The 15,504-nt window shown below is 43.8% G+C and overlaps 1 protein-coding gene across 1 annotated transcript; it reads left to right on the plus strand.

The window, feature by feature from the left end:
* The first annotated feature begins 2,900 nt into the window (after positions 1 to 2,900).
* LOC137903448 (protein lin-28 homolog A-like) lies at positions 2,901 to 14,565 on the plus strand. The gene is made up of 3 exons (XM_068747599.1): positions 2,901 to 3,137; positions 9,918 to 10,096; positions 14,370 to 14,565. Exons 1-3 carry the CDS (start codon positions 2,901 to 2,903, stop codon positions 14,563 to 14,565), a joined length of 612 nt encoding a protein of 203 aa, XP_068603700.1.
* Positions 14,566 to 15,504: the final 939 nt, after the last annotated feature.

Genomic DNA, 15,504 nt, shown 5'->3' on the forward strand with positions numbered 1-15,504 from the left:
CACCGTAGATCTTTTCACACAATCTAACAGGTGGATGTGAATCACCTCAGCAGAGACAATGCGAGGAGCTTGAGTTCAGGACACATGAGTCATCCTGGAAGTATAAGGTGGAGATCTGGTGTCTATAGCCTTTGGGTGTTTTGGTGAAATGTTTCTTTCAAATGTCTTTGTGATAAAAAACTAAAATAATTAAAAATCAAAAATTTGATTTAAATGTTGCTAGAATTTGTTTATTCTCCTCTTCCCTAACCTTCCTCTCAAGAGATTATATTTGACGCTGACAGGAGATGATGTAATGGTTGTTCTTTGTTATTCTCCTTGTGCAGGTGGATCAATGGGTGTTTATTGATCCTTTTTTTTAAATATGTGATACATTTTTGATTTGAGAAAAGACTGAACAGCATTATGAATCTGAATCTATTTGTAGCTCATGAATATTCATTTTTTTCTCGCATTTGGTGGAGTCGCTGTCAGCACTTCCACTCAAATATCTGTCACAAAACTGCATTTTAGATATTTATTACCCAAACATCTGTTATTTTATGTGCATAAACCTATTTCAAGCCACATAACATTAAACCCACTAGAGTAAAAGTGTTTTTACATGACTAAATCTCAGAAATCAGACTTTAAATGATGACAATTGGGGTCAAAATATCACATTCTACACATATACTTTTTATATATGCATTATACGTTGCATATTTTATTTATATGTCTCTCCAGGAAAAATAGGAGCCTCATCTCACATAAAACCATAATGTAAAATACTTGGGGTATTATACAATATGTAATTACTGTAAATAAAAATATATGTTTAAAAATAAATCCTTGCCCTAATACACTGTCAGGTTTTTCATTCTTAACAAAAAATACATTCTTTTTTTGTTTCATATAGATTCACACAAGCTTGCAATAAGCTAACTGATCAAATGAATCAGGGGTTTAAATCAATACTTTATGTGGGTTATTCTCAAAGCCTTTATTTCCTCCCGTGCAATAATAATAAGATTTTAAATACTGTATTATCCTTTTCAAAGTTTTCCATTCATGTCCCAAATTACTGGTAAGTGCTTCATTACGTTTTTGGGGGGGGGGTTACTTAGGGATAATGGAACAAAACACATTAAGGGGTGTTAATGGCTGTACAGATTGAGGCACTTTCAATAATATCATTTATTTAAATGTATCTCATCTTCAGTGTAATTGGCATGTCTGCAAATATACTTTTAAAAAGATCAAATCACGTTTTCGCTTGTTTAATTTTTTTTTACAAACAGGATAGACAGCTGAATGTTTCACAACAGGAGCTGATACAAATTCAGATTATTACACGTATTGATTAATATTATCTGCTTGTAGAAGTTCCTTGATGCGGAATGTTGAATAGATTTATTACAATGGAGGGAAGATTCATATGTTATTCTCGCTGGAGCTGGGAAATACCTGATGGATGAGTTTCAGAGCATGTGTGTGTGTGTGCGTGCGCGCGTGTCTGAGGATGGGTGACAGAGGGCGGAGTGACTCCCTTCTGGCCCATTGGATGCCTCGCAGCCTTGTCCAAAGTCCTAATTGGTCATTTTGACAATTGCTTCCGACTCCCCATGTCATTGGACGTGTGTACGACTGGAAGTCACGTGGGCTTGACCCAAAAGGTTGCGCGTGCGTGGTGACGGCCCATGCGCGCGTTGTGGGGGTTACTAGAGGTCTGGGAGGGCGGGTCACTGGGGTTTGTGAACATTGTGCTTTAGGAGCGCAGGGCGCAGGGACAAGGAGCCCTTTCTCCAGCGGTCACGCACACGCGGGGAGAACGTGCGTGTCCGGACGTCCAACATGCTGTTGAGTCATTCCGCCTGATGTTTTCCGGGCCCGAGCTGGGGGCCACTGGGAACCTCTCACCATGGCAGCAGGTATGAGCAGCTTCTCTGCATGCTGGTGCTCTGAGGAGGGCTTTCCTTTCTCTGCCATTGTCTTGGTCTGTCTTTTGTTTCTGGGTGGCGGTCTGTTCAGAAAGGTCTCTGGTCGTCAGGGGAAAGGCATGCCTTTGTTGATGTGGAGATGTGAGGGGATCCAGCCTGCAGTTTTAGCGCACTGTGAAGGGGGGGGCAGAGTGACGGGAGGGGCTCAGGTAGACCACCATCGACCTATCGACACTTCCAACTTTTAGTGTTGCTGGAAAACTGAATATAAACGAACACACGTGAAGATTCAGCTTTGTTTTAACCTGGACCAAAATAAGACGCCTTTTATTTTGAAGGCCTGTTCGTGTAAATAGGGCTTTAAGGGGATTTATTCAATAAATAACACGCAATTTATTGACTTTGCGCTCTCGAAATGTGTACATATATATATATACTTATATGTAACATTATTGAATGATCTGGAATCTGTAGATCAATTTGAAATGTATTATAATCTTTATCGCCTATTTGTCATACATTTCCTTAATTATTCCAGCACTTGATTAATAGCGACCGTCTCGCCGTGTTTAGAATAATTGAGCGGTTGTAGTTCATATAATCTGAGCTCTAATCATAAATCCAAGGAAATAGTAGTACACAAAGGCTAAACGAAGACAATTGCTGATTTTGAAAACAGAATCCCGACGATTTCTGCCTTTTCTCTTATTTTCTGTATAGTTTTCTGTTAGTAAACTGAATGCACTATTTCTCGAGTGAAGAGAGAGAGAAAAAAATGCTTATTTTAAAATGGCATATTTTGCTTTGGGGAATTCCTCCCCCTCTCTATTTTCTAAAATAAAAAATAATCTGATTTCATAGTTTATTATATTTCTGACTGGTGAAAGTGACCTATCGAAGTCTTTCATCCATTAGTCAGGTGGAAAGCCCTCTTTAAATGCTTCAAACCAAACCGCTTAGCTCAGGCGTGCTGGAGTCATGATGACGTCACAACGCACGCGGAAGGACATCGATCCGGCCGCCGGGCCCTCTCACCACATCGCACTCTCTCTCTCTCGTGCAGGGGGGTGCGCGCAGAGCCCGGAGGAGGCCGCGGGCCTGTCCCGGGGCAGCGGGCTCTGCAGGTGGTTCAACGTGCGGATGGGCTTCGGGTTCCTCTCCATGAGGAGCCGGGACGGAGCTCCGCTGGAGGAGCCGCTCGACGTGTTCGTCCACCAGGTGAGTCGGTGCTGCTGGGAAAGGAGCTCCGATCCTGACTGGGGGGATTTGAACCACTGAGCTCGTGTACTGGGAATAATGGTATACAGTATATAAAGAGTCTCCTGTCTGGACTTTAACTAATATGGTGGCCAAAGATGCCACCGGATAATACCTGTGGCACCAATTTACCTTTGTGTAACCATCACATCTCTGCTATAATAAATATATAAAATAAAAATATAACTTAAAGGATGTGAAATTTGTTCAGTTTCAATTTCGTTTTTGTGCATTTTAGTTCACGTTTGTATTTAAACACTATTTTTGAAGGTAAGAAAACTTATGAGCGGCACTAAAACACATTCAATGGAAAGTTTCCATACTTAGTTCTGATACTGACATATAATATATTCAGTATGTTAATGAGTGTGTGGTTTAAACTAAAATGCCTAGAAAAATATATATGCACAGGTTGTTTGAAAGTTAGTTGCTAATAAACCCAAATATAAACTCTGAGATTAAAAACAACAATCAGTTTGTAATTTGATAACTCTGCAGACAAATTCTTAGCAATGTTTTAATAATGGATTTATCATTCTAACCAGTTTTCAGACTGTACAGATATACAAGATTCCTTTTTCAAAGAAAGAATGTTTGTGGCAGTTTCCTCTCACTTCCTAATTTCCAGGAGTAAATGTGTTTTTTCCATGTAAAATTACCTGAAGATTAACACATCTTAAAATCAGCCATTACCTGCGTCGGTACTGCCTATTCATGTAACACAGACTCACTAATCAGACGGATACTTGCTGTGGAAGCTCAGGCTTGTAAGACGGGAGCTCATTCCACTCCGTCCAGCCCGACTTCCTGCCATAAAGTCATTAAAGCATCAGGGAGCCCACCCAGCGGCGAGTGTCAGTCCCACCTACCAGAAGGAGCATTTGGCGGAGGCCTCCTCTCAGGTTACCTGTCGGTTTAAATCATCGCATGAAAGAGAGCATAACGGCGCAATGCATTTTTATTGGTAATGAGATGGGACACATTTGGGAGACACAATTTTTCACACTGCTCCAAGTTCTGTATGAACACAACGAAGGTGACCTGTGGCATCTGTCTGCTCCACCTCCGTGACGGCTGAGGCGGTAGCAACGACGACAGAGCATCTTCATTCGCGTATCCAAGGTCCTGGTTATTACATCATCAGCACCCCTCAACTCAAAGGTTGCACATACTGGTAGTTTGAAGAAGCAAAAAAAATGGGGTTTATATTCTGCATGTCTGGAGCTTCACAGCAAGACAAACGGTGCAGCATTCTCCAAGACACTTGAAGAACATGGGGCTTATTCTAAAATATGGCAATACCAAAGCAAATCTATCAGATCTAATAGATCTGTGTCGGTTCTCAGCCATCCAGGTCGAGGTCAACCACGAAGAGCAATAAAAGCAAGAGTCAACTGGACGTGTTTAAGTTTGGTTTGGAGACGTTTCCCCTCTCATCCAAGAGGCGTCTCCAGTTCTGAGAGACTGGTGGAGAGTCCAGATAGTTTTACTCCTGTTGATAGCAGAAAACAATCAAAGGACTGAAACCAGCAGGACAATAAAAGACTCCAGGAGTCATTAACATTCATGAGGTGAAGGGTCGTTGCCCCCACCCCCCACCCTTAGGTGAGCTGTTTTGTTGAGATGCACCCAGGTGTGACTGGGGGGTTGTGGATTTTGGGGACAGAGGTCAGCATGCATTGTATGTTCCTGATAGATAGTGTCTTAATCCTCCTCTGTTCAGGGATGTTGTCTCCACTTTAACCCCTCTCTCTCAGACCATCTGTCTTACCTGGATAAACCCTGGACAAAGGAGTGCCCTGTTTCTTTCAGGCGCAGGTGGACTGCTGAGTCTTGTCCTGAGGAGTTTGTCTCTCCTGTGTTGAGCCATTCGCTTGTGGAGCGTTTGTTCGGATTGCACAATGTACCGGTTGCTGCATTTCTTCACTGCACCGGACAGCAGGACACTACATTGCTGTGTTTGTGTCTGGGTGTTTTGTCCTTCAGATGGACCAGCTTTTGCTCTTTGCGATTTACCTCGGCCTGGATGACTGAGAATCTTCACAGACAAGCTACAATGATTATTTCTACTTTAAAAAAAGGGTATAAATAATTAGGATCTAAGTCCTCTACAGACTTTGATTGAAAGAATGACCCTCCAGTCTAATGGTCGTCTGGAAACTTAGGGGGGGGGGAGGAATGCTTTTGGATATTTGTTTGCAGACAAGAGGAGAAGAAGTGTTTGAGAGCATTGGCGTTTCGACAGGGTCGTCAACGGGATTGGATTTTTACGGGGCAGTTTAGGATTCTCTGACAGTGGCCATGGATTTTTATTTAGAAATGATCCCAAATGTGAGTTCAGTCTTAAATTTTCTTATTCTTATTATTTCCCGCTCGCCCTCTTCTCCTTGGTCTCGTCTCCTGTCCTGCCTCCCCCTCGCCCCTCTCCCTTCTCCTTCGCCTCCCCTTCTCTCCCCTCGTGGTCTCCCCCTTCCCCTCTCTCCCCGCCTCTCCTCTTCCGGCATCCTGCCTCCCGCCGGGGCCTCGCGGCTCCCTCCTTCCTGGGGGCTTGATTATGGGGGATGGGTGGGATGCGTCGGGGGCGGCGCTCGATCCAGGCCCTGTGCATGGTTGGGCCCTCTGACACCTGTGGGTGGGATGGGTGAGGCTGGGGACTATGGTCGGGCTCCCTCCTCCCCCCGCCTGGTTGGCTGGGGGACTGGGGGGGGGGTGTGGGATGGGTGGAGGGTGCTGGGAGGGGAGCGGGTTGTTGTGGGGGGCGTGGTGTTGGGTGCTGGTGGGGCGCCAGGCCGGCCCGCTGTGCCCCGTGCCGCTGCGCTGGCCTAGGTTTCGTCGGCTGTGTTGGTGTAAGTCGCCCCCCGGGCCCTGGACTGGTTCTTCTGCGTGTGGCTCTGGTGGGGCCATGGTGGTCGTTCATGGGTTGCTGTGGCTGCTTGGGGTGATCTGGGGGCTTATGTTGCCATTGTTGGGTCCGGGATGGCTGCCCCGTTCTTAGGTGGAGGTTTCACGCATGCCAGATCCACCACTCCAGCACCTATCAAAACTCGTTTAGAGAGTCAACCCCGCACACAGATCTCTGAGTTAGTGGAGGTTGCTGGGTCAGTGTTTGTGGCTCTCACTATGCTCTCTCTCTTCTTCCTCAGATCTCCTGAGAACTTGGTGATCCACACTTTCCTCTAGAGACGAATGTGAACCTGGTGTATTGGGACAACTCTTGGTGATGATTGGATGGAAGGGGTAGAATTAAGGGGCACAAATAAATCCATTGCACTTTCTTCTCAGAACACTGTGTATTTGTCACTTTTTGTTTGTCCATGTTGTATGTTCACTGCGGTGTGCACAGCCCTCTACGGCGGTAAGCAGGTAATAAAACCAATAAAATAGGAATAGGCTAGTCTGCCAAGAGGGCAGGTGACGGTCACAATCACTATAAGAATAAAAATTGCATAGAACTCTAACAGTGACTGACGTTATGTACGTCACTGTGGAGCACGAATGCAGACAAGGTAGAAGAAAAAACAAAACAAAAAAACAAACAAACAGTTAAATCATAATTCACTTGAGTAATGTAACTATTATTCTCAATGACGATAGGAAGAAATAAAAAGAAACAATCCTAGCCGAATCTCATCTGGATCGGATCCAGAATGGAGTCAGTATAAAAAAAGATTTCATTTTATTCCATTTATGGATTCAAAAATCAGTTAAAAATACACATCGACTCTGATTCACGTTTACTCTTCATGGTTGGAGTATAAAGACACCAAGAACGATCTAGAACCTTTTGATGCTGATCCAGATCACCATGTGGACGGTGTAGATCCAGTTAGGATGGGAACGAGCTGCTCGGCGGAGGTCTGTGCTGTCTGAGTGCTTTCCGAGTTATTATTGTAATCAGAATGAATCACGTGCGGCAGCGGTTCCGCTCCTCGCCGCTCCGGTCCGGGATTTCAGACCTGATGACGGAGACCGCTTCACCGGATTGGTCCTCCCACAGATCGCTCCGCGAGGTCAGACACACTTTTTGCACAGGCGGTTAAACCTCTCCGACGCCTCCTCGCCGTTTGATCTTCTCCCGAGTTCCGTGTCGTTCGGACCCGCTGATGACGAACTCGGGCTCAGGTCGTGCGCGCTGCTAAGCTAGCCTGTTAGCGTTGCGCTCTGGTGGCTGGAGTCCAACTTGTGTGTTCCGGAACAGAATTATTCAGACCATCTGAAGTTCATCAGCTGTTTAATTCAAATAAATATTAATTAGCGGGTTTAGTATTAACATAACAAAGTGTTTATTGCCATGTTCAACATGTTTTCGTGGGTGGGAGGAACCCGGAGACCCCAGAGAGAACCCAAGCAGACACGGGGAGAACATGCCAATGACTCTGTGATGAACTGGCGGCTTGTCCAGGGTGTAGCCGCCTCCTAATGGTTTGATCATCGAGCCGAGACTTTGACAGCCCATTAGGATCCAGCAGAACCACCAGAGAACTGCAAGTAGTTATTACAGATACAGAACAATATAATAGACAAGACGATAATAGCAACCTTTAAATGTTTTATTGAATTCATTTGTGTTTCGTGAATTTGTGAAGCGATCACGTGGAAACGACAGAACCCAACTTGACCCACAAGAGCAAGCACTTTGGCAACGGAGGCAAGGAAAAACTGCCCTTTAACAGACAGAAACCTTGGACAGAACCTAGGCTCATGGGGACGGCCATCTGTCTGACCGGCTGGGTTGAGAGAGAGATGGAGAATGGCAGGTCAGAGGAGAGTCAAAAACAAGGACTCATCTGTAGTCAGTCCGGTATCGGTGCCCTGGCGACTTGATCAGGGTGCACCCCGCCTCTCACCCATAGCCAGCTGTCATAGGCGCTGCAACACCTAAGACCTGCAAGCCGGGGAAGCGGGCGTTCACGCCACGAACGTCTCATCAGGACTTGGATGGCTCTTCGGAGCTCTTGGACCTGCGAAAGAGGCCACAAACAGACCGAATGACCCGAACAAATGGGTTCGGTCTCCTTGTTTTCTCCAGACATCTGATCAGGGTGTCGATGACGATCTTATAAATTCCCGTCCTCTTCCCCATCATGTTTATGCAAACTGTCCATTGGTTGCCCATCAGTTTGCATAACTTCTTACGGACACTTCTGGCGAGCTTGTCGACCTGCTTCGTGTCCATCTCCAGAGTGATGGACGACTCCTGGATACTGGAGACGAGCACACTGGTCATCATCTCCTTGATCTCCATCATGTCCGTTACAGGAATCTTCTTGCCCTGGAAGATCCTTGCGAGAAGCACCGTGATGATCCAGCGACACTGCTTCTCCAAGCCTTCCGGCGACGATGCAGTTTGGACATCACTCCTGTCTTCTTGACCACAGACCCTTGCGGTGGGGAGGTCTCCCTCTTCCACAGCTACCAAAGGCACCCCTTCCATGATGGCAGGGGCCTCTGGTAGCGCTGGAAGAATTTCCTTTTCACCTTCTGTGGGTTCACAGACGATGTTGTCCTTGTTCTTATAATAATTTTGCATAGCCAGGGCAGCTTTATCGGCGGCGTTGTTTATGGTCGATTCTGAAGGGATCAGATCTCCCATCATGGAGTCCTCGGTCTCGGATCCTTCCGGAGAGATGAGGTCCTTCGCTGCCGACTCTTCCTCTTTTAACCAGCAAAGGAATTTGCGACTCTTTTGAGCAAATCTCTGCAGTAGCTTTCTGAAGTGCCGCATTATGGAGATCTGCCCACTTGTGTTTGTAGCTTCTTTGGGGCTGCTGCTTAAGGTCTTTATCACCTCTCTAGACACCAGACGTGATATCTCGTATGGTGCCAATATCTCAACCACCTCTGGAACGCCCATTGTCGAGGCAAGGACCGGTGGAAGGACTTCATCCAGCGCTTCTTGGACTTTCTCTAAATCAACAAGAAGGCTGGTCCCTAACGTTTTTGATGTCAGGGGGGAAGTGATTTTCTGAGTCACTGAGTCAGCCACTACTTTAATTATATCGGCGCCCATATCCAGAAGACGTGCTTCAGTCTTCTTATCAGCAGTCCCTGACTGCAGGGCGTCCCACTCTTTGTTGGACAGTTTCCCAAGAAATTCTTGGAAAACCTCACAGAGAAGGGACGAAGTTTTTTCTGGGAGGACCAAACTCATCGCTCTTGCTGGGAGATTCAGACTCGTAACTTTTGCTGGGAGGAGCAGACTTGTAGTTTTTCCTGGGAGGACCCGACCCGTGTCCTTGGAGGGCCATACGGGTGCTTTCATCTCTTTGTTGTACATACTTGAGAGTGTTGCGAAATATACTGAGAGGATTGCTTGTATAAATAGGTTCCCACTCAATGACTTCAAAGACATAGACATCAAAGTTCAATAAGTACAAAGGAAAAAAAAAAGAAAGAAAAGAAAAAGAAGATTTTTTTTTTTTCTTATTATAACCCAGATAACTAGATTCCTCTGGCTGTTAATCAGATTTAATGCAAGTCCCCAACTTTTGATAGAATTGACTATTTAGTTGTGCGCTGCTCTATTAGGTTCAGCAACTTGCTTTTTACACCAACACAGGATGGGTTTCAGGGTCAGGTCTTGACCAAAACTTCAACTTTCAAAACTTGACCCCAAAATAGCAGGGGTTAAGATTCTGTTCTTTGGGTCCTTAGAGCTTTTACCCTGAAAAGGTTTACTTTTGGCTCAATATTTCTACTTTAAACTTATTGATGCCACCATTTGTGATACTTTCTCTACAGAGCAAACTGCACATGGAGGGCTTCCGCAGCCTGAGAGAAGGCGAGGCCGTGGAATTTGCCTTTAAGAGATCATCTAAAGGTCTGGAGTCGGTCTTTGTTTCCGGGCCCAATGGAGCACCGTGTCTGGGCAGTGAGAGAAGACCAAAGATTGGGCAGAAACAACGTTTTAAGGGTGACAGGTAAGTCCAAACATAGGGCATCCGTGTACAATGTAGACCTGAAGTCGGGGTGTAGTCATCCCAGTGTAAGACTAGAGGCAAGCGATAGACACTAGCTTGGGACTGTCCATCAGCCCTTCAGTCACAAAGAAACAGCTGACAGCTGGGATAGGCTTCCAGGACGACCCACGACCCGGTCATGGGAAAAGCGGTTTGGAAAATGAATGAATTCTGAATCTGTTTCTTCAAAAAGTCAATATGTCAGCATATTTTAAATTATCATCAAATTTTGCAAGACTATTCTTTAAAGGAGACATATTATAAAAAACTCCCATGTTTCTACATGACCATTATGGTGGTCACGACCAACCCCAAAACAGCAAAATAAACCATCAAGTGGATCCTGCATAGTTTGCGTAGTTCTGTAATCACCTACTGAAACACGTCTGGGAGAAGTCCCAGAATGTGCACAAGATGTGCATGCACATTCAGTGCGTGCACGCTGCTGCGCGCATGCACGCACTGAACTTAGTTTCAGTTTCATCTTCAGAGGCTTTTCTGACGGAGCTGTTTCAGACAGAAAAGAGGGACGCTGTCCTGCAGCATCTGTTTGCTATTTTGACAAAAACCTTTACAGATATTACATACAAGTGTCTGGGAACTGCAATACCTTGTGAAAAAAGAGTATAATATGTGATCTTTAAACAAGAACCAATAAGGCCAAAAACAATAGGAAATCATTTAAATTTGAGTTTCTGCAGTTATTTACTGAAACATTTTTTATTGACTCATTCATTCAAAATTGAGATTTTTGTATTTTTATCTAAGTTTTGAACTAAAGAGAGTTTTTCCAGTCAAATACTTTTGACTAGATGTTGGCTCGTTGTGCAGCAGCACAATGACACGGATCAATACATTGTTTGTTTGTTTTTGGAGAAGGGGGTGGAATTCTTCACCCCCATTACTATGCTTCCTGGATTCTGCAGCCCTTCATCTCTTTAACTCTTGGCCACTAAACACTATTAGGCTACTAAGCTATAATTGAACGCCACTGGACGACTTTGTAATTTACTTCTGCTTGAAGCTTGTTTGAACGATTAAAATGCAGCGAGTCTCCTAATTTGATAGCATCTTTTAGATATCTGTATTAATCATGGCTGGCAGTGATGAAATTAATCCCACATCTTCCTGCCTTTAAATATCTGATGGATTTGATTACATTCAGATGTTCTCTTTTAAGAACTTAAGAAAAAAAGAGAGTCTGATTAGCAGATTGGAGGCCATTAAGACCCGACAAAGTTATTAATGTGATAGCATCTTATTAGGTTGAACTTCATTAATTTTTTCTTCCTTTATCCGCTGCCGGTTTGATTGCCTTCAGATGTTCCCTCTTTGCTCCCAAAAAGTAAATGTTGGATTCAGAAGAGGAAAGAAGCCTATCCATCTAATTGATAGCAGATGTAGGCGCCTGAAAGAGGTTGGAGGTCTTTGCCATAGCAACAATGGGGTGTGCAAATGAGGTGGAGGGGAAAGGGTGGGAGGAGGGGTTGAGGAGCGAGCGGGGGTCAGGGTTCAGAGGTTGTGCTTGCGTTGAAACAAAGGAGCTCCCTCTCATATCCGTGTGGCCACTGATCAATACTGAGCCCTGATGGTGGGGAGGATGGGAGCGAAGGAGAAGAGAGGAAGGAAGTGGTGGTGGGTTTTGAGGTGATCCAGACCTCAGTCTGGAGCTCATCAGTCTTTACAGACTCACTTTTGATTCTTGAAAAGGAATATAACACGTGTTTTTGATGTCGGAAGCAAATTACATTTAAGAGTTGACATAAAAGCCTCACCTCTTTTCTAGGGCTCCATTGTCATTAGATGCTGTGAACAGAGACATCTATTAGCCTCTGGGTAGCGTTAGGGTCAGGTTTACTTTTCAAGCAATATTGGAAATACTGGTACCTTTTTTTGTACTTTACTCTTCCCGTAGTAACTAAAATGACTCTTAGAGCACATATCTCTGTCAAGCCATTACAGTGTGTCATCATATTTTATTGTGTTGTTTTGGATTGATCCAATATTTAATGGTTTTTCCTTGTACCAAATTTCCCCAAAATCCACGATTTCTTATTTGTTATTTTTTTTGTTTTGTTTTTGAATCCACAATGTAAAACATCCTGGTGAGAATCAACATTGACAGATGTAATAAGTAATTGTTATTCCAGCATACGGTCATCAAATAAAAAAGTTACTTCATATCCTGTGACTTCCTCTACAATTAGTCGAATCGAGCGGGAACTAAAATGGGACAATGACCTGACTTGAGACACTTGGCGATTTGAGGTTAAACATTCGCAATTTTTTTCAATATATATATATATATATATACATATATATATTTTTTTATGAGTATTCCAAGGGCTTTGTGTAGTTAGACTTTTGATGCTGCCCTCACAGCAGAAACCAGGTTGCCCATTTGCAAATCAATGGTTTAGCCTGCCTGTTTAAGTGTTGAATGCGTCTTTGTGTCACACCGTACTGGGCTCTGTTTATCCCGCCCTAATGAATTCACCAATAGGAGTTCACTCAGCTACGGATCGTCACACGTTCGCAGAAGAGATTTACTGGAAGCTGTGCTCAATGAAGACTCTAGATCCCAGTAGCTTGTCGGGCAGAGGATACTCGAAGGATAATATATGATTGCATCTTGTTATTGTTTTAAAATGGCAGATCCCTCATGAACTTAGTGTTATGGATAGATATCCTCTTGCTGCGACGGATAAAGTCTTACTGCAATATGAAAAAACCAAAAAAAAAGGAAAGCTTAATTAATATTAAGCTGGAAGAGGAAGATTAAGAGGAAGATCAGGCCTAAAAGACGGACCTCTCTCTTAAAACCTTTTTTAGAATAATCTTTACTTGTGTGTTTCGGTTTAGTAAGAGTTCCATGTTGTGGCCAGATGATGTGAAGGAGGAATAATTATTCTGCCAAATGCAGGAAGTAATTCATACTTTAAACACAAGAATTGATTGCTTGAATTTAATAGCATAATCTCTTGAAGGCAGCGTCACTCCACTCTTTCCAAAGAAGAAAAATACATTCGAAACTGCTGCAGATTTAATATGAGAGCTGTTGTCATTAGTCTGTCTTAAAATGATTCAATTCAGCACCCAGACAGCATCTTGTCTTTTCCTTTCGTCATGGGCAGCCGAGGTGGGGGTGCAGGTATTTCATCATCAAAGCATTTTCATCATGCATGACGCGCAAAAGAAAGTCTTTAACTATATGATTAACTCCTCCAGGTGTAAAATGAATAGACGCATGACTGTTCACACTGAACTAAAGGCCACATTCTCATTAGCTGACAGATTGGTGAACTCACCTAACAGCTGTCCACCAACGGATACATAGCAGACATAGCAGACATAGCAGACGGCTTCTCATACCGCTGTTCATGGTTGAAGACGTTAAAGCGGTGTTGTGCTGCCCTCTGCTGGTGAAATCTAATACTGTCGCCGGAGATGAGATTTAATTCAATCTATTATCAAATACTAATTGTCAAAACCTAAATATTTGTTAAAAGTATAGCACTTGTGTAGTGTTTTCAGTGTTGACGTTTCACCTAACCCTTTAAATTTTTTTGTTTGAGTTTTTTTCTGTTTTTTGTTATTAGGTCCTTTTGTCTAACGCACTTCTTTCCTTTGGACATTGCCGGTCAATTATGAGCTGTTTGATTATGAATATAGTATAACAGGGTGGTGTCATACTGAGCAGAGGATGACATCACACTGCTTCGCTGTTTCCTACGTGGTCTTAGCCTCTCTCTCTCCCGTGTATGCATGCGAGTCCCTCTCTGTCCTCCTTAAGCATTTTCGGCAGCCTTTTCTTATCTTATTTCTCAGATGAACAGCAGTGAGATTCTGAAAAAAAATCACAAATAGCCTGCCTAATTTGACAATTTGATCTAAGTTTTGTCTGATTTTTAATAATTCAACTTCCAGAGATGTGCTGTGAATGTGGAGATGGACTGATGTTAGTTTCCTGGCCTGAATTATTATCCCAGTCTGCCTCTGACAGAAAAAAAAAAAAACTAGCATGTTGATGAATGTTCTCTGGGAGGAATTAAATCCATTAGAATGCAGTGCATTCCATGCCACTCAACAAAGGCAAAGCATCACTGGGTCAATAAGAGCCGCATGCTGTCTCGTGCTGATCGAGAGGAAGCCTTGAGATCTACACACAGGATTTGTTGAACACTGATCTTATGAAATAAAAGCAGTAAATCCCTTCTCTTGCTTTTAACTTCAGATGCTACAACTGTGGAGGACCCGGCCATCATGCCAAAGAGTGTCAGCTGCCACCTCAGCCCAAAAAGTGCCATTTCTGCCAGAGTGTTTCCCACATGGTGGCCAGCTGTCCAGTCAAAGTGCAGCAGCAACTTTATCATCGGCATCCGTCTCCCAGCGCTCAGGGAACCTCTCGGAGGGACGGCGGAGAGGATTGAGGTCGGATCACGCCCGTTGAACGCTTTGAGTGTGATGGACGCTCTTTCGACAGAGAGCTGCTTACAGAAAAGGTCTACCTCAGGTTTGATTTATGGAGCGACAGAGTTGGAGTCGTCACTGTGTTAGCGACGGAACAAAACAATCGGACTTGCTGCTTGACGGTGACGCCCCTCCCCATGCGATAACTAGTGGAGCCTTTTCACATGAACGTTAATACAAACAACTGAACACGCAGGGCGCATAAAAATTAGTTTTAGGTGGCCTAAAGCACCAGGATCGTCTCGGGTGTATGATGATTACTTTTGTCATATGCATAATCAATGAATGCAATGAGTAACATGATCAACACGTAGCCTTCCTACTTACCATCCAACAAGGTTCAACTAGCTTTAATCATTTAGCTAGCTGCTGAGATTAGCTGCAGTGCATCATAACCAATAGCAAAACTCCAAAAACATACAAAAATAAAAAAGGTTTGAGCCTGTAGGTGCACTAAGAGGGTCTTTGAATAAAAGCTTCTCGCTGACTTTTTGGCACGAACAGTATGATGAAAACAACAAAGTCTGGATGCGACATTTGTATGGAAATAGAGGTCATGACCTTTAAACATCAACCCTCGTCTGGTTGTAGAGCGGAGAATGAATGGAAGATCTGTTTTGCCTCAAGAACAAGACGCTGTCCTCTGATTTCAGAAGCAAGATGACACACACACATATATATTATGAGTCCCCATATAATAGCATCTTAACAAATTGCTTAGTTTTATCCGAGGTGGGGGTGCAGTTGTTTCATCATCAAAGCATTTATTTTTCTCTGAAAACGGGGCCCTAACACGACCGACAGTTGTTGTTTTTTATGAGCAAACTTGAAACAATCCAACACGTGAATGTAAGTGGAAAAAAACAACGTTTTTGCCTTTTATTAGAAACCGTTTCCAT

Source organism: Brachionichthys hirsutus, chromosome 13, assembly GCF_040956055.1.
Source record: "Brachionichthys hirsutus isolate HB-005 chromosome 13, CSIRO-AGI_Bhir_v1, whole genome shotgun sequence".
Lineage (NCBI taxonomy): Eukaryota > Metazoa > Chordata > Actinopteri > Lophiiformes > Brachionichthyidae > Brachionichthys > Brachionichthys hirsutus.

What these genes read in the sequence shown, in the direction of transcription:
- LOC137903448 (XM_068747599.1), top strand. Translation starts at nt 2,901, where the DNA reads ATGACGTCACAACGCACGCGGAAGGACATCGATCCGGCCGCCGGGCCC. An exon ending in TCGACGTGTTCGTCCACCAG is followed by an intron (nt 3,138 to 9,917) that starts GTGAGTCGGTGC and finishes CTTTCTCTACAG; the next exon opens with AGCAAACTGCACATGGAGGG. An exon ending in CAACGTTTTAAGGGTGACAG is followed by an intron (nt 10,097 to 14,369) that starts GTAAGTCCAAAC and finishes TTTTAACTTCAG; the next exon opens with ATGCTACAACTGTGGAGGAC.